The 19,748-nt window shown below is 33.8% G+C and overlaps 2 protein-coding genes across 2 annotated transcripts; one reads left to right on the top strand and one right to left on the bottom strand.

Moving 5' to 3' along the window:
* Window positions 1–999: 999 nt before the first annotated feature.
* Window positions 1,000–4,416, top strand: LOC110708860 (protein MAINTENANCE OF MERISTEMS-like). The gene is made up of 5 exons (XM_021887084.1): window positions 1,000–1,094; window positions 1,932–1,956; window positions 2,541–2,638; window positions 2,711–4,127; window positions 4,315–4,416. Exons 1-5 carry the CDS (start codon window positions 1,000–1,002, stop codon window positions 4,414–4,416), a joined length of 1,737 nt encoding a protein of 578 aa, XP_021742776.1.
* A 2,099-nt stretch (window positions 4,417–6,515) lies between these two features.
* On the bottom strand, window positions 6,516–7,361 carry LOC110708859 (protein FAR1-RELATED SEQUENCE 5-like). Its single transcript, XM_021887083.1, has one exon. The coding sequence runs from the start codon at window positions 7,359–7,361 to the stop codon at window positions 6,516–6,518; it is 846 nt and encodes a 281-aa protein (XP_021742775.1).
* Between the last annotated feature and the right edge of the window lie 12,387 nt (window positions 7,362–19,748).

The raw sequence follows: 19,748 nt of genomic DNA, 5'->3' as shown, positions 1-19,748 counted from the left end.
CATTTTTGACGGTCTATACAACTTATATTAATACATTAATTACCCCACTATTTTAGTTTAATAAACTAAAAGGTTCTTGCCAACTTGATAATCATATTCTATAATTACTTTTATTTTATTAGATTATGTACTAAGTATACTATAGTTAGGCTAACTTGAAACAAGGTCCTTTTCTTAGATCAAATATTTGACTTTTCACTCTAATGAAGTGACTTTATATTCTTTTGAGTAATTATAACTAGAAAATTAATGCTAGCAAACTCATGTCACATGCCACTCTTGTGATCATTTCAATGTCGTTTTTTTTGGACGTTTCTGACTCTTTTGAGTCATTTTATTTTTCAATTTTATGAGAGATTAAGAAAGATATTTGTAAACAAAGTGGTGATATTAGTGGTGTAATCACATTAGTTTATGTAGAGTAATGGTTGCCTAACACAAAGATAAAGCTAAATATCTTGCCTAATCACATTAGTGAAAAAGAGCTTATGTTAAATTGTTGATTTGACTTGAATTTTATTTTACCAAATCAACCCTTGGCTCTAGAACATTGGAATTCTTGAATCTAAATAATTAGCAAATTCAATATTGATTTTAGTTGGAATTTTTTTTTTTGGTGTTTAGAGAGCCACAAGGGCGGGGTAAGAATTGATCACAGGACCTCCTAGGATCGGGAGGGAAGCTCTAACCACTTGAGCTATCCCTCACTCTCATTTTACTTGGCTAATAATCTTAGTCATAATAGATGGGGGTTGTTATGTCGCTCCCATTTTACCGGGTAACGCTCCCATTTTGACTTAAAATTCCAATTTTACCCCTAACATTTAAATACGGTTTTTTCACTTCCCGACCAACATTTCTCACTTTCTTACTTCTCTCTCTAACTCTCTAAAACACTCTAAATCTGAAAAAAAAAAAAAAAAAAAAAAAAAAAAAATTCTTTCAAATTTGTTTGTTCATTTTTTAAAAAAACAACAATCATCAAAAACACAAAAAAAGATGGGTGTTTCGAGGCGAATAAGGCTGACATTCGGAGGGAGGAGTTTTGGCGGCGGTGGAGGCAGCGGCGGAGGCGGCGGCGACGGAGCAAGCAGGTAATTTTTTTTTTAATTACGGAACCTGGAACTTCCGCCCAAAAAATCCGGAAGTTCCAAGGAGGATCCGGAAATTCCAGGCGGATCTTCCTTGGAACTTCCGGATTTTTTGGGCGGAAGTTCCATTTTTTTTTTTCCCCGTTAATAATATGGTTTTTTAATTTTTTATTGTTAATTTAATTTTTTTTATTTGGATTTTGTTATTTTTGTTGTTATTTTGAAGTGTTATGGTTAGTATTATTATTATTATTGTTGATATTATTATTATTGTTGTTATTATGGTTAGTATATTTTGTATGTTATTATTTTTAAAAATATGATTAGTATTATTATTTTGTTGATATTAGGGTTTTTATTATTATTGTTATTATGGTTATTGTTGTTGCTGTTAATTTTTTTTTTTTTTTTGGATTTTGTTATTTTTGTTGTTATTTTGAAGTGTTATGGTTAGTATTATTATTATTATTATTATTATTATTATTATTATTATTATTATTATTATTGTTGATATTATTATTATTATTATTGTTATTATTATGGTTAGCATATTTTGTAGTGTTATTATTTTTAAAAATATGATTAGTATTATTATTATTGTTGTTATTATGGTTATTGTTGTTGTTAAATTTATTTTTTGTTGTTGTTGTTGTTATAATAATATTATTATTATTGTTATTAGTAGTACTATTATTAATATTTTTAATTATGATTAGTATTATTGTTGTTGATATTAGTGTTATTATTATTGTTATTATGGTTATTGTTGTTGTTAATTTTATTTGTTGTTGTTGTTGTTGTTGTTGTTGTTGTTGTTATAGTTATTGTTGTTAATTTTAGGGTTTTTCTAAGCTATGCCCCTAAGGTAGTCGAGATTCTAAGGTGTACCCATGCTTTTTCAAATTTCTAAGTTGTGCCCCTCAACTCACTACCATTAATGAATGGTACCCTACTTGGGACTTCCATGTCACCTATAGTTAGCTATATATTTAATAAAAAGATGATAAGAGGTAAGGAAATGATACGAGAAAGAAATCTTAATCACAACAACCCGAATAACGAAAACTAAAGCCACGAAATCACACTCTCAATTAACTTTTAAATAACTAATAAGGGTACATTTTAGTATTGATAAGAAGTTGAAGGGTATGACTTAGAAACTTGAAAAAGCATGGGTACACTTTAGAAACTTAACTACCTTAGGGGTATAGCTTAGAAAAACCCTTAATTTTATTTGTTGTTGTTGTTGTTGTTGTTGTTGTTGTTGTTATTCTTGGCCTTCTATGGTTATTGTTGTTGTTGTTGTTAATTTTAATTTTTTTTGTTGTTGTTATTATTATTATTATTATTATTATTATTATTATTATTATTATTATTATTATTATTATTATTATTATTATTATTATTATTATTATTACTAAAATCGGATTTTGTACTTATTTTATGTAGATCGAGGGTTCTGGTGCTCGACATGCAATATCACGACGTCTGAATGCGTCTGTTAGGAGACAGACATCTCGTTCAGCACCGCTTCAGCCCGAGCAGCGGTAATACGTGTCTACTAGTGGTTGGTCGGGAGACCAACATACTGGTAGTAGTCGGCCCTTGTACTCTGCAAGTGGAGCACCCATATCTGACGAGGAAGACGAATATTCGGCTAGTCATGCTGGTGACCGGGATGAAGAACAGGACCCTCATGATTACCGTATGGTATATAGGGGTCAGTTTGGGAGATTTGTTGGTAGTGGATCGAGTCAGCCTACTACCAGCTCTGCAGAGGCATGGTTAGTGCAGGAACCGATGCTGGGTGGGCTTGAGGATGGGTCTGTTATCCCTAGTTTTGGCGGTCACGTGGCACGGTATATCTGGATAGAGCAGGAGCGTAGTGTTTTGCGCTGTTTGAGTAGGACAAAGTTATGTTCTAACTTGTTCACTTGGCAAGGTCGTCAATCTGTGGAGGACCTCGCGGCGATTGATGCTAGTTGGTTGTCTCACTTGCCCGACCTGATGTTTAAAAGACTTGATTGGCCGTTGATTTCTGCTTTTGTTGAGAGGTGGCAGCCAGATACAAACACCTTTCACAAACCATTTGAGGAGATTACGATCTTGTTGCACGACGTGTACAACATACTTGGGTTACGTGTCGCAGGCAATATGGTCACCACTACTCCTAGCACGGATGTGTTACGAGACTTGTGCTCGATCACCATGGATATGACTCTAGATGATTTGTCTGAGATTTGCGGCAAAAAGACCATTTGGCAGAGTAGTAGGGTGTTGACTGATAAGATTTTTGAGTCGACATTGGCGGTTGACCGGGAGTTTAGTGATCAGCTTAATGGATACTTGTGGTTAGTGCTTGGAGGTACACTATTTGTAGACAAGAGTGGTAACCGTACGCATCCTTCCTTCCTCCACGAGCTATGTTACATGGATGTCCCTATTAACGAGTATGCTTGGGGAACAGCTTCACTGGCCTACTTGTATCGGAAACTGGGCACGACATCACGGAAAGGTGCTGATTCGATTGCTGGTTGTCTCACGCTTCTGCAAGCGTGGATTTACGAGTACTTTCCGTGCTTTCGGCCACAACAGGGTACCTTGACCTGGGACCTTCAAATGCCTCGTGCGTCTGCTTGGGATGTTGGAGCGGGATATCCTAGCAAGAACCTGGAGCACCTGTTATCTTTGTGTACTAGAATTGATGCGCTTACTGACGGTGAGGATAACTGGCTACCGTACGGAGCTGATCCTGCATTACGAGTGCCCCCCACTTTATTCATTGGCTGCATCCAGTACCGTAACATCATTAAGCCGTACATGCCTGATAGAGTGGTGCGCCAGCTTGGTTTCGTGCAAGGCATTCCCCGCGAGATTATCAGGCCAGAGAAGGCCAAGAGGCCGACTAACTTGAAGATGTATCGGGTAGACTTCCCGACCGAGATGACAGATGTGATGTGGAAGAGGTTTGTCCCTGGGGTATCTCAAAGTGTAGTTTTAGGTGCCCTCACCAGGCTTAGTGCTGCAGCTCCTTCGGTTGCGCCTGGTTACATGCAGTAGCTGTACAGGTTTTCTCACCCGCGGGTATCTCCAGGTGCAGGAGTTACAAGCAACCTACCTGAGCGAACTAACACTGATTATGTAATTATTTATGCTTATTATAATATTAACAATGACTTCTATGAATTTTTGTGTTTATAATATGTTATTGTTTGATTTGCAGTGGATAGGTCGGTCCATGGAGATTCACCAAAGAGCACTGGCTGAGTATCCTGAAATGTCGAGTGAGACTCGAACAATGACTGAGCAGCTTGTATTTGATTGAAGGTCAAAAATGGGACTTTAGATTATTTTGATTAGAAGTTGTGTTAGTGGTTTTAATTATGTTATGAACTTATTATTTTTTTTAAATGTAATGTATAAACTGGACACTTATTTATTTTTATATTTTATGTTTTGTTGCATATCATGTTAGATTAAAAGCAAATACATTTAAAATTAATTTCATAATTCTAATTTTCTTACAAATGTTCAAAGCTAGTGAATGTACATTACAAACTACCAAACTAATGCATCCCACATGTCCCTTCTCAATTGATATTGTTGATCCCATCCATTAACACTATCCTTGTAGTGTTCAGTCCACCAACCGGCGATCGGCGGGAGAGGTGAATCAGGTACAAGGTCAAGACGGATGAAAAGTGATCCACCAACTGTAGCAATCACAAACTCTCGAGTCGGTGACCGAACCCCGTTGCGTGCCCTCAGCGGTAAGACTGTGATGCATGGGTAGTAGCAAGTTGGTACTAGGCCTACCCCTAGACAAATCACCCTTGCGTTGAACCACGTAGCAATAGAAAATAAATCTTGAATTGTAACCATCCAATGCCGCTCCCCGACAGCCCCATCATCCCATCGAATACGCTCTACGTTCATCCAAAGTCGCCCAAGCCCGTAAATTCGTTCGTACAAATCAGGACGAACAGCGATCTTGTTTGCTATTGTTTCCCGAGCGTCAAACCACAGCGCCTGATCGCCAAAGAAGAAGTCGGCAACACAACGAAAGCCACAGTTCCCATCACCAATGACATCCTTTCAAGACAAAATGTACGGCAACATTGGGCCTGGAAGAAAGTTCAAATACCTGCATTGACTAATGTCACTCGGATCTACAACACAAAATTAAAAGATAAATTATTAGTAAAGCTACAAGTATTAAGTTTACATATTTTAATATTACATATAGAAATATTAATATTACCTGGTTCTGGGTCACCACCACGTTGAGTGTGTTGACGGTCCACATGCTCGAAATAACTACGATCACGCCTGGTGTCATTGTTCTTCAGTCGACCACAAGTGTTGAGGTTGACATGTGGTTCTTCAAGGTGTGTATGATCCGGATGTAGCTCCTCTTCAATGATTCGCGTTACATTTCGACGTACGGCCGAGTCACTTTCCATGACTTCATCAATTAGGGACCGAAAATGTGCAGCCTCCTCGGTTGAATCATTAACCACTTCAGGAATGTTAACACCATCACCAATAACCAGTGTCTTCCAGAAAAAATGAATTTGGCTGCTATACAATCCTGTCTGTGCAACTATCGAATCATGTATCTGGCAAGCACATGGAAGACCATGGGTCACACGCATAGCACATCTACACCGTTCATGGACCTGGTAACTCAAATCCCGCATCCTTTTCGTCTCGTTATCCAGTTCTTTCAAGCAATGTTGAGAGACTTTGCCATTTATACGTGACAGTGGCAACTGTCTGTACATCTGACCAATTTTAGACCTTGATGCCTCCAAGTCATTACGAATTTGTATGATGCAATTACCGATATGACAATGGACTCGGGCCCATACGGTATCCAAAGAACCTGCCAATGATTCAAATTAGTAAATAAATTTAAATTTTTTTTATTATAATTACAATTACGTAACGACGAGAACAAGTAATAAAATAATACAACTAACCTGTGGATGATTCAAACCAAGTTTTCACTGCTGAATGTTGGCTCTCAACTCTGCAGTTGGTGGTGTTACAAAAGTGAAGAACCTGGTTCGTCCAAAATTTCACAAATTTCTCCTTATGACAAAGCCATGTTCTCTGAACATACTGAATGACCGCCGAATATTTTCCCCACCTCACTTGCATGGCAGCTAGAGCATGATCATACTCCGTCTGTGTTGTTGCATTCACGATTTTGAACCATTTTCCATCTCTAAAACTGACACCAACCTTCTTGTTTCTGAACATCTTCGTCACCTTAGCCTGCACATCTCTGTTGATGTGCCATAGACAAAGTAAATGTGACATCCCTGGAAAGACTTCTCTCAAAGCCGCACATAGCCCAAGATCACGGTCTGAAATAAATACAGATGGCTCTTTATCAAACCCAATCAACTCCCTTAATCTCTACAACACCCACCGATAGCTAGCCGTGCACTCGTCGCGCATGAAAACATATCTAACTAGAAAATTCTGGTTTGTCGGTGTCACACCTACTACCTCAAAGAAAGGCATGTTATATCGATTGGTCTTGTAAGTAGAATCCATACCTATGACATGTGGGTATGTGCGGAGTATGTTGACCATGATCGGGTGCACCATAAATGCATGTTGCAAAACGTTGTGATCATCGTTCGTTACCCAGTAAATGTATTTACTCTCTCTCGCCAGATGAAGAAATTGCTGAACAACTCCTCTTCCTTCGGACATCTCCATCCTGAAGTCATTTCGGCAATTGTAAATGTGTCGGATGTTTGGATGATCATCAGGAAATTGCTCGGCAATATTGGACATGATGTTACGGGGAGCAACCTTGGACTTTGTCATGTCCCGCACAACCTGTTTTGCACCCGGACTCAATCCGCTCACTTTACGGTGACCCTCTTGGTACACAATCATTGGGTGGTTATGTGTCCCGGTGTGATCATTTTTCGCAATGATCTTCCAACTGTCGGTGCTGACTTCATAATATATCTTGATGTAGAATGGACAACCATTAGCTTTGGTTTTGGTGTCCTTCCGTATCGCGTTCTCCAAATCTCTCGGCTTGCTCCTTCGTGATCGATCACATCGCAAATACCGATACGGCCGACCATCTCTGGTTTTGTTATAAGACGATTTCACCAATATAAATCCCAATTTTATGGAAACACCATCAGCCCATGTAACTACATCATCAAATGTAGGAAAAAATGTATCCGTGACAAAATTCCCACTATAATTCACACCGTCACCGCCTTCCTCGGATTCCATATCCTATACAAATTAAACAAAACATGGTTTATGTCAAAATAATAATAATAATAACAATAATAATAATAACAATACTAATAACAATAATAATAATAACAATACTAATAACAATAATAATAATAACAATACTAATAATAATAATAATAACAAAAAATACAAAACAATAACAATATTAATAATATTATTAAAAATAATAATAAACAATTATAACAACAAATACAAAACAATAATACCATAACATTAATTACTAAATAATAATAATAATAATAATAATAATAATATTAAAATTATATTTCTACTAATTAATAATAAGAATATCAACAACAACAACAATAATAATAACAACAACAACAACAATAATAATAACAACTACTACAACAACAACAATAATAACAACAACAACAACAACAACAACAACAACAACAACAACAACAATAATAATAATAATATAAATAATAATAATAATAATAATATAAATAATTATAATAATGTTACAAAAAATAATCATATTACTAATAATAATCATATTAATACAAAAAAATTACATTAATTATCAAATACTAAATCACAACACCACGAAAAAAAAACAAACTTAATTAACATTAAAAAAAATAATTAAACGTACTTAACATTTTTTAAAAATAAAAAAAATAAAAAGGGACATCCACCTAAAATATCCGGATGTCCCTAGGTAGATCCGCCTTAAATTTCCGGATCTGCCATGGAAGATCCGGATTTTTCAGGCAGATCCCTACTTCCGCTTGAAGTTTTCGGATGTTCTATGGTACATCCGGAAATTTTAGGCGGATGTACCTAGGACATCCGCAAATTTTAGGCGGATGTCCTATTTGCAGAAAAAAAAAAAAAAACAGAAAACTTACAGAATGTTCCGACGCATTCTCCGGCGTACGAATGATCCACTCGCCGCCCATGACCCAAGACCCGTCGGAAAATTTTACGATTAATTATTTTTTATAAATAAAAGTAATTAAGGAGGTCGTGGGGACCGATTCGGTTTTAAGGTCGTGGGGACCGATTTTGGGAGGCTTGGGATAACAAGGTCGTAATGTGAGGGGACCGTTTCATGTAATGTGTCCAAATGGGGAACAAGGTCCTTTTTATAACACAAATTGCATAAAGGGCATAGTTGTCCATTCAAGTCAAAATGGGAGCGTTACCCGGTAAAATGGGAGCGATGAATAGCAGTTCAGTAGATGGGCCACAATAGATAGCAAATTTTACCCTACACCCTAGTGTAGGGTGTAGGGTGTTCTGCATACACCCCCCATGAATCTATATTATTTTGTAGCTAGTTAGGGTGCTAGGGGGTGTTCTACCTACACTCCCTTTTAAAATTAACAACCTGATTTTTTTTCTTCCTTTTTTTTTAATTCTTTTCTTTACTTATCATTTATTTATCATATGTACTTCTGTTAGTGATGTAATAATAGATTAATGTTCATTTTTAAAGTGACAAATGATCATTTGTGTATACAGTTTTGTTTTTGATAATATTATATTTTACAATTTTAAAATTTGATCATGTGCAGTTTTGTTATTTAATATTTTATGTATTGATGATTGATCATTTTTAAACTTGTTTAAGTTCGCTTACAATAATTGTAGATTATAAATTTATGCAGTAGAAATGATATGATTTATGAAGAAGCAACTAATTAAGCCTGAAATTTACGGCAAAGAATTTAAATCTCAAGGAGAAGCTTATGAAATATATAGCGAATAATCTTTTAAGAAATATAATTGACAATTGTTTTAAAATGGTAATGCTCAATCACAAATTTAAGTTATTATGAACATTTAGTTTTTTGTTAATGAACAAATTTCTTTTTTGGTATGACCATTGTATATATAGTAGGGCAAGTAGGCACTAGCTAGATCACTAGATATATATTTTTGAAGGATTTGGTTATAGTATGTAGTGGCGTAGTGCTCAAGGAAAAAGAAAAAGGATTGTTTCCTTCATTCTTATAAAATCAAAGCTAAGTGAATTTGTATATCATCAAATATGCACTACAAGAAAATAACCTTTTCGTAAAAAAAAAAAAAAAAAAAAAAAAAAAAAAAAAAAAAAAAAAACCCATGTGTATGATCTTTACAAGATTCGAACATGCAACCTCAAACTCTTATATTAAATGTTTCACCAATAAGTTATGACATATTTTATGTATTCTTTGTCAAACAATATTTATATATCTAGTGTTGAAAAGGCTTTTCGTATTGATTTGTAGGATTTAGTGGCGATTGTAAATGATACGATTTCTCAAAATTATATAAATGTGTAAAAATAGTGTGGATATGTATTATTATGTTTTCTGTATCGATTTTATATGGGAAAACCATGGCGAATGTAAAATGATACAACTTCCTTAATTATTTCACAAACATACTTGCATATTGTAACGAATGCAATCGCTACGAAATAATCGGTAAGAAAAGACATTTTTCTTGTAGTGATGATGATTATAGATATACTATCTACATGTTTTATTTATGAACATCTTGTTTTTCTAATATGATCATTATATATATACAACCTAGATGTTTGCTTTTAAAGGATGTGATTTATACTAATACTCAATCAGGGAAAAGAAAAGGTTTATTTCCTTCTTAATAAAATCAAAATAACATTGTATATCACCAAAGATTCAAAGATTAGATATTAAAATATATAATACAATTCCACACGTATAATCAAACAAAATAAATTAAACTTGCTTCTCGATTCAAATTCGAAGAATTCAAGCACGTATTGTTGTTTCATATTGCTTAGCAACTCCACGCCTTCTTGATTTTCTTAGTTATGTCGCCTTTCTTTTTTCCTTGCTATTGTGTGGTTTAACGAACTCACTATATCAATAGTTCATTGTTTAACAAATAGACAAAAACATATAAGTTACTGTATTAGATTTGAGCAAGAATAAGTATTAGAATAAACCAAATTTTCATATGAATATGAACATGCATGAGTATAACGTACAATTGACATGATTGATATGGAAATGAACATCTATCAATATAAATGAAAATATATATTAATATATAAATGAATTGAACATATATTAGTGTGGAAATGACCATCTAGTGATATGGAAATGAACAACTATTAATACATAAAAGAACATATTTACGTAATTCAACATAGAAATGAACAACTAGTAATACATAAATGAACATATTTACGTGATTCAACATGGAAATGAACAACTATTAATACATAATTAACATATTTACGTAATTCAACATGGAAATGAACATCTATTGATATATAATTGAACATTTATTAGTGTGAAAATGACCATGAAAGGTAATGATCAAAGAACATGAAATATATACATGAATAAACTCTTGAAGCTATTAATATTTGATTTACCATACACCTACATAAGAAATGACATATATTGAAATTCAAAATTGAAATGAACATGAAATATCTGAAGAAAATGATTAAAATATGAATTTTATTAAAATTCTAAAAATCATATATTAATATGTGAAATTGTGAATGACCATATACTTTTATGTAAAAATCATGTATTAATATCATAATGAACATCTATCAAAATGAAAATGAACATCTATCAAAATGAAAATGAACATTTCAAAGCGAAATAGCTGCTTTAAACTAAATTAAATCCTTATAATACGAGGAAATAGCTCAATGAATTAGAAAGTAGAGCAATTATATTCTTTATCAATGTTTTAAAGTAGCGACCAATTTAATTATCTGAAACTTTGAGTACACATAATATGTAATTTTATTTATTCAATACAAAACTAATCTAACTATATACACAACTCTAATCTAGAAGGCTAGCACTAATATAACACACGAATCCCTTGTTTGCTTATTTCATACGGACTACAGAGTACTAAAATCCTCAACCAAATTATGCACACTAACATTCAATTTGTAAATATGTATTGTCAAGTATGTATGAACACACAAATATTTAATGCAAAAACAGGAGATTAAAAAGACATCTAATAACATTGAATAATCAATACAATCCAAATTAAAATTGAATTATGTTGGCGGTGTCTTTCGCAACGAAATTGTTTTCTATCGTCATCACCGAAATCTTCTTCGTCGTTTCGTCAGTGTTTAAAATTGAGAAACTAACAAATTAATTTTAGAAAAAGGATTTGAGATTTGTAGAGTGACGGAAGAGAAGATGTAGGTGAAAAAAGAAAAATGGCACTGTATTAAAACTCTAGTAGCAAATTTTTTTTTTAATAAAATAATAGAGTGGGTTAGTGGGATGAGGAACTGGGGTCTTGGGAAGCAATCTAAACGTGTCGTTTAGATGGGGTGTAGGTACCCCTACCTACACTAGAGTGTAGGGCTCACTAACTAACAATAGATAGGTACTACCGACCTAGTTTGTGATTAGTTTTTTGGGTTTCTATGTTACTAAATCCTAGATTTTAAAAAGTAATTTTACTATTTTAGACTTGTAGAAATTTTTTTAGTGTGTTCCATTTATTTTGGATCCAAACTCCTTTTATCCAATTTAAATTTTGATTCTTTAACTTTTGATTCTTAAAAAATATTGCAATCCAATGTAATCCGAATAAAGAAAACTGAGTGCAAATTACTATTCGGTTAAGATTTCAATTGGAATGGGTTGGATTGAATTTATTTATTTATTGAGAGTTTACCCTTTCCTTATTTCTCCAACATTTTTCCAATAATATAGATTCAAAAAGCACTTGATCGAATATATTTTTTTATTGATATTGTACCATACCAACAAATATCATTTGAAGGAAACTGATAACTTGGTACGTGCTTTGCACATTAAATAGTTTTCTAAACTCACCGTACGCAAAAGATAAACTGGACTCCTTATAAGTTAAATGTATAAACAGGAAGAACTTTAGTAGATACAAATGGGGTAATAGATCCTTATCAAATGGGGTATAAAATCTCATGTAAATGGAATTTAAGTAAGTTGTATAATTTTCAAACTCATATAATAGGGAGTATATAAAAAATGATTTTATGCAATCAAATTCAAATGACTAACAATATATTTTGGTTGCTTATTATTCTAATGAATTGTTTATGATCTTATTTTTGTTTATTAAATAAATTTTTATTATTGTTTCATTTTAGAGTTATATTTGTTTTCAAAACTTTGAGTTTGATTATTTTTCCAATGTTGTAGATATGAGATTAGAAAAACTAATTTGCTTGCAAGCTTTATGTTTCAAATCCAAAATGATATAAGACATGGAGATAAACATGGGCACGGGCCGTGCCGGCACGCGGGCAGCACGGGCCCGACACGACTCCGGCACGGCGGCCCACCTGTGGGCCGTGGGCTGTGTCGTGAACAAATTTCTGGAAAACGGCACGGGCACGGCACGTGGCACGGCGGGCGGCACGGTGGCCAACACGTGGGCTGGCACGCCGGCACAACACGAGGCACGTCCGGGCACGGCACGACACGACACGAGCCCGCCCGGCACGGCACGGCCCGTGCCAAATGACCGTTGGAAACTAGCCGTTTTTGGCCGTTTTCCAACAGCTATAAACGGCTAGTTTCCCACCCCATTTCCCACCCAAATTCCCTATAAATACCTCATTTTTTCCTCCAAAATTTTCACAATTCATCAATTCATCTCTTCTCTCTTATTCTCTAATTTTCTTACTCTCAAATTCTCAATTCTCAAATTCCTACAAATCCTACAATCTTGCTCTCTTTTGTGAAAAGAAAAAAAAAATTCCTACTCTCTTATAAATTTTACATTTTTACTATTATTACTTTTATTATTCTACTACCAAAAAAAATATTGTTATATTTACATTCGGGAAATTATAAGTTCTGTAAATTATAAATTTGGGAAAGCAATGAAGCGACATTGTAAGATCTAACTCAACTTTATTTTAATTTGTTATTGTTATTGTTATTGTTAGTTGTTATTGTTGTTGTTGTTGTTGTTGTTATTATTATTATTATTATTATTATTATTATTATTATTATTATTATTATTATTATTATTATTATTATTATTATTATTATTATTATTATTATTATTATTATTATTATTATTATTATTATTATTATTATTATTATTATTGTATTCTTGGAACTACTTAATTATATAAAAACTACTTTCTATTTTAATTGTGGGTTATTTGGATTGTTGAAATCTGTCTAAGGCGGGACCTGGGCTCTGGACAACGTCGCTCCTAACCTCTCCTACCTGGGATCTCATTGATCCAAGTAATCTACTATTATTATAATTATTTTTAAAAATTTAATTTATATAAAAACTACTTACTAATTCTTATTGTTATTGTTATTATTACTTTGTTATTGTTATTTGTATTATTATTATTATTATTATTATTATTATTATTGTTATTGTTACTTTTATTGTTATTATTATTAATATTAATCATGGCATCAAACCCGGACTCTTCCTCCTCCTCTAGAAAAGCCAAGTCAAAACGTAGGGAATCACCCAACCCAAACACTTCAATGCTTATGCCCCCCCCCCTAACATGCCATTTCCCTCCCCTAACATGCCCTTTCCAAACACTTGTGGTAAAATTTTCTCGGCCGATACCAAGGGAGGGACGGGACACCTTAGTAGACATTCAAAAAAATGTGGTGGACCATCTAGTGATCCAACCCAACCCAAAATTTTTCAATTCCATCCACAAGGCTTCATTTACAATTACGAGAGAGACAGGGATGAACTTGGTAGAATGATTGTACATGCCGAACAACCTTTTCTTTTCGCCGAAAATGATGCCTTCAACAACTAAATTAACCGAGCACTACAACCAAAACACAAAAAAATCTCCCGAAAAACCGTTCGATCTGCTGCCATGAAGACTTATTTAGAGTACAAATTGAAATTAGTAAATGAATTAGCTAATCTTCCTAGTAGAGTTTCTTTAACCGCTGATGCATGGGATGGTGGATACGGACTTCACTGTTTATGTGTTACTTGTCATTGGTTAGATAATGAGTGGTTGTTACAAAAACGCATCATTCATTTCAAAATGCTTGAATACCCTCATACCGGTCTTAACATTTCACATCATTTGATGGAAGCCATTGATGCATATAGTCTTAGGGATAAAATCATGTCTATGACTTTCGATAATGCAACTTCTATGACATATAGTGCGAATTTGGTCAAATCCCAATTGACCGATGTTATATTAGATGGAGATGCACTTCATGTTAGATGCATTTGTCATGTTCTTAACTTGTGTGTGAAGGATGGAACACAAGCAATTGGTCCATTTTATCACAAAATAAGGAATTCTATTATGTCTATTAATAGCTCTAACTTGAGATATCAAGAATGGAAAGGTTTTTGCCGGCAACAACGGATAAAAACCATAAAAATAGCACCGGATTGTCCAACTAGGTGGAACTCCACCTATGAAATGTTGAGTCGGGCAATCGAGTACAAGGTTCATTTAACACTTTTTTATAATATGAAATTTCCACAATGTGCTTTACTAGAAGATGATTAGGTTAATTGTGAAAAATATATGCAGTTTTTACAATTACTATATGGTATGACACATTGTTTTTCTTCTGTATATAATCCTTGTTCTCATTCTTTTCTTAGCAATGCATGTTTACTTGCACAACTTTTTGCGGAACACCGATCACAACATGTTTATCGTGGATATATATCTTCCATCCATGGAGGAAAAATGGCGTAAATATTACACCGATATTCCTATGATTTATATTTTTGCTTCTATTTTAGATCCTAGGCAAAAATATGATGGCACCTTTTTATTAATTGATATTTATTATAGTAACATGAATTTTGAAGATGATGTTGAAACTTTTAAAAATAAGGTGACTAATGAGTTTTTTTTATTTATATAGAGTTTATGAAAGTAAATATGGAACCGTATCTCGATTTGCCCCTTCTCAAACATCCAAAAATGTAAGTAAACGGGCCAAAGGTTTATTTGCACAAGCTGCTAACATGATGTCCAAGTTTTCAGGTACAGAATCATCATCAAGTAAGAGAACTCAAAGCGATGTTTCGGAGTTGCAAATGTACTTAAGTTACGACTTCATGAAAGGCATGGACGATGAAGAGAAGTTTGGCCTCGACATCCTTGATTGGTGGAAATCACAAACCGTGAAACATCCAATTTTGTCGGCAATGGCTCGTGATATTTTTGCTATCCAAGTCTCCTCCGTTGCCTCCGAAAGAGCTTTTAGTGCGTCGGGACGAGTTTTAGACGATAGAAGAACAAGACTAAAACCCGAAACACTTGAAATGTGTGTTTGCTTCAAGGATTGGTTGGATGCCGAAACTCGTTCTCAAGATCGTACTTATGCACAAAACGACGAGGACGATGAAGGAACATCGACTTATTTTAGTCCTCATACTTCTCAATCAACTCAATTGGCGGATGAACTTGAACCTCTAGGAGACGAAGACGAAGACGAAGACGAAGATGAAGACGAAGACGAAGATGAAGACGACCAATAATAATTACATGATTACATATTTACATTATACACTATTGTATAATTTTTGTATTATCGAACTTCGTATTCCGTATAATAAATGAAGTTATTCAATATTCATACACTATTGTACGATTTTTAATTATCATTACTTATTTTGTATTATTGAATTATCGTACATTCGTACCGGCTACCGTCATATAATAAAATAAGTTATTCTTCAATTTTTTTGTGTTTTCGGATTATCGCACTTGTATTTTTTTTTATTATATGCATTGTTGTTTTTTGCTAAATTAATAAAATTGTTTTTATTTGTTTATATAAACTTAAACATAATTATTAATTAGATAAATAATTTATATAACCTAAATTAAATTAAAGTTGTTCAAAAAATGAAAACAAAATATATTAACATTAACATAAACATAAATTAATCACATATATTAAGTTGTACTAAAAAATATATATATCGTTTAATTCGTTTTTTTTTTCATTTATTAAAAAAAAAATTAAAAAGGGTGGCACGGTTTGGCCCGCGGCCCGGCACGACACGGCCCGCAAGGCACGTGGGCTGGGGTGTGCCAATTTCAGGCACGACACAGCACGGCCCGCCGCGGAGCCGGCACGGCACAACACCCGCGGCGGCAAGGCACGACACGTGCCCATGTTTACATGGAGATTCACCAAAGTTTGTAAATTAGTATTGCATCAACCACAATCATATTATTAACCAAAGAAGGTGTAAAAGTGAATAAAATTTCATGGGTTCATAATTTTCAAGTGCACGGAATTTGGCCGAAAACAAATCGAAAAAAGTTTCTTCGACCAAAACATATACCAAATGGTATATTATAAGAAATGAGTCAAGAAAGCCATTGTTGAGAACTTGGCAAGCTCTTGGATTAAAAACATGGAAGTCATTCTTGGTTAATTTAATGAATGAGTTAAACATGAATCATTTCAAAGTGAGTTCGATTTCCTTCCTTATTTTATGAAATGATGTGAATTGCAAATAAGAACCAATAACAAAAAAAAATCCAACAAATTTTTAAAACCATGGGTAAGTTTATTTATTTTTAGGTATATTTTATTATCATTATTATTACTAATAACATCGAAATTTTGTTAGTTTTTTAGGTGTCAAATTTATATAAATAAGGTGATAATATATAAAAAAAAAGATATTATATATCATCAAAATCTCGTAGATTATTCGATAGTTATCTTGTTCTCTACTCTACGACACTTTGTATAAAGAGAGTTTATTCTAGTCTTTTATAAGACTCAGATGGAATAACTCACAGAAACTCTATCTCCTCCCCATGCTCAGATGGAATAAGTCAAAAAGAAGATGTATATATAGTATGGAATAAGCCGACTAAAAATCAAGAGATCTACAAGAATTGTAATCCTACCAATCATAAATAAAATCATTGTATACATATATTTTATTCTCTTTGTATTGAATTTTTATGGACTATTGGAGGCAAAGACATATCATAGTTGGGATTATTAAAAAAAGGAAATTTTAGATTTTAACACCACACAAAAACCCGAAAATGGTTTTTAACACCCCCATAAAAAAATGGATTTTAACACCAGACAAACTTACTAAAAAATTGGTATTACCACCAGTTAACGGTTTCCATCCAAAAATTCCGTTGAGTGTGGCCCACAGTAACACGTGTCAGCATTTTATTTGTTTTAAAAAAAAAGAGAAATTAAAAAAAAAAAACAAAAACTACCCCAGCCACCACCACAACGCCACCACCGCCTTCCCCTCAACTCACCACTGACCTCCCCGAAACCACCACACGCGTCGCACCACCAGCCCTAACCCACCTGAACCCTCCCCCTCCCTTTCCCGCAACCGTGTCGCTCCCAAAAACCACCAAACCCAAAACCCTCGTCCCCCCTAAACGGCCACAAATCTAGCCTTAAAAGGCTGAAATCGGCCGGTTAAGGCCACTGAGCCCCAAAACCGGCCGATTTCGGCCATTTGTGACCAGATTCGTGGTCGTGGTGGGGAACGAGGGTTTTGGGTTTGGTGGTTTTCGGGGGCAACACGGTTGCGGGAAAGGGAAGGGGAGGGTTTAGGTGGGTTGGGGCTGGTGGTGCGACGCCGGTGGTGGGTTCGGGGAGGGCAGTGGTGGGTTAGGGAGAGAGCGGTGGTGGCGCTATGGTGGTGGCTGGGTAGTTTTAGGTTTTTTTTATTATTTTTTTCTTTTTTTGGCCAATAATAACACGACACGTGGCTTTATGGGCCCACTTAATGGATTCCTAAACCGAATCAATTAAGTGGTGGTAATACCAATTTTTTGGAAATTTGTGTGGTTTTAAAATCCATTTTTTTTATGGAGGTGTTAAAAACCATTTTCGGGTTTTTGTGTGGTGTTAAAATCTAAAATAACCTCAGTTGAGATTATTAGAAGTAAATCGTCCATAGTTGAAATTATTAAAGTGTATTTTTCCTTTTATTTAACTTGTTTTTTTTAATATTTATTACTCGTATCATACGGAGTAGTAATTTAGGTTTAAGAAACATGTACACCATCCGCGAGAAAGTACTAAAGGGCTCACTGTGAGCCATTAGTTTTATATCTCACAACTACTAAAAAGAAATTTTGTATTTTACCATTCATAAATAACCCACTTATTGATATTACCACCCAAAAAATCTATAACTATTACTAAAGTTAAAACCGCTGACATCATCTTTGTACATATGTTATTTTTTAATTAAAAAATTTTCCTTCAAAATTGATTATGACATCATCTTTTTTTTTTCAATTTTTTATCTTTCCAACAAATAGATTCAAATATTAGGAAGATTATTTTTTAAAAAATAAAAAAGTATGAGCATCAATTAATAAAAACGCATTTATGACCTTTTTCTTCCTAAAAGTACTCTTTCATATAATTTGTTGCCAAATCAATTAATTAATTAATAATATAATATTAATAAAAATATATTTTAAATTCTCACGAGTACTAATATAGTAATTATTTAAAAACATAAAATATTAAAAAAAAAATTCACCACCATTTAAAACTTTTCGTTAAAAACCAATTTAAACGCTTTAAAAAAAATTCATTGATTTTTATGCCAAAAAGAGGATTGATTTTTATGCCAAAAAGAGGATTTTTAGATTTTTTGGGGGGTCATTTTTGTCTTAGTGACTGATTTAAGGTCAAAATTTACAAAAACTAATTGGAAATGTCTAGTTTTGAGTATTAAAATACGTCAATTTGCGTGACACATGCAATGTGGGGCATTTTGATTTTTTTTTTTGCAAATTATAAGCTTAAATTAATCCCAAAGAACAAAATTGACCCCCAAAACCTCTAAAGAGCATGTTTTTGGCACAAAAATCGAAGATATTTTTTTAAAAAGTTAGATTTAACTAGGAATGGCAACAGATCGGTTTGGGTCGAGTGCGGCTAAATCTGAATCCGATCTGTTTAGTATACGGACCATATGGACTCGGATCCAAATCCAAATCCGAAAAATTTGAGTCCGATCCGACTTATAATTTTAGAATATGAGTCCGGTCCAATGTTTCGGACCTCCGAATGATCCGAATACTTTTTTTTTTATTTACGTATGATGTACCAATAATTGCTTGTATTGTCCCTAATAAACTTTATTTCTTATATCACATTGGTGCGTAAACAATTAGAAAAAATATAGGGTATAAAGTACAAAAAAAAACATAATTAAATTAAGAATCAAGTTATGTATATGACAAAAATTTGATACAAACAAGCAATGCAACACAATTGTCCCAACTTATAAAGCATATCCTCATACCTGGATTCGGACTCAGTCGGACATTGCGCAGTGTCCAAGTTCGATTCGCTTCCTATTCGGCCATATGATATCATATCGCTTATTTATATA

The sequence above is a fragment of the Chenopodium quinoa genome, unplaced genomic scaffold (assembly GCF_001683475.1).
Source record: "Chenopodium quinoa cultivar QQ74 unplaced genomic scaffold, ASM168347v1, whole genome shotgun sequence".
NCBI classification, from domain to species: domain Eukaryota; kingdom Viridiplantae; phylum Streptophyta; class Magnoliopsida; order Caryophyllales; family Amaranthaceae; genus Chenopodium; species Chenopodium quinoa.
This window is presented reverse-complemented; position numbering and strand designations above follow the sequence as displayed.

What these genes read in the sequence shown, in the direction of transcription:
- LOC110708860 (XM_021887084.1), top strand. Translation starts at nt 1,000, where the DNA reads ATGGGTGTTTCGAGGCGAATAAGGCTGACATTCGGAGGGAGGAGTTTT. An exon ending in GGCGGCGACGGAGCAAGCAG is followed by an intron (nt 1,095 to 1,931) that starts GTAATTTTTTTT and finishes TGTTAATTTTAG; the next exon opens with GGTTTTTCTAAGCTATGCCC. An exon ending in TTAGTGCTGCAGCTCCTTCG is followed by an intron (nt 4,128 to 4,314) that starts GTTGCGCCTGGT and finishes TTTGATTTGCAG; the next exon opens with TGGATAGGTCGGTCCATGGA.
- LOC110708859 (XM_021887083.1), bottom strand. Translation starts at nt 7,361, where the DNA reads ATGGAATCCGAGGAAGGCGGTGACGGTGTGAATTATAGTGGGAATTTT.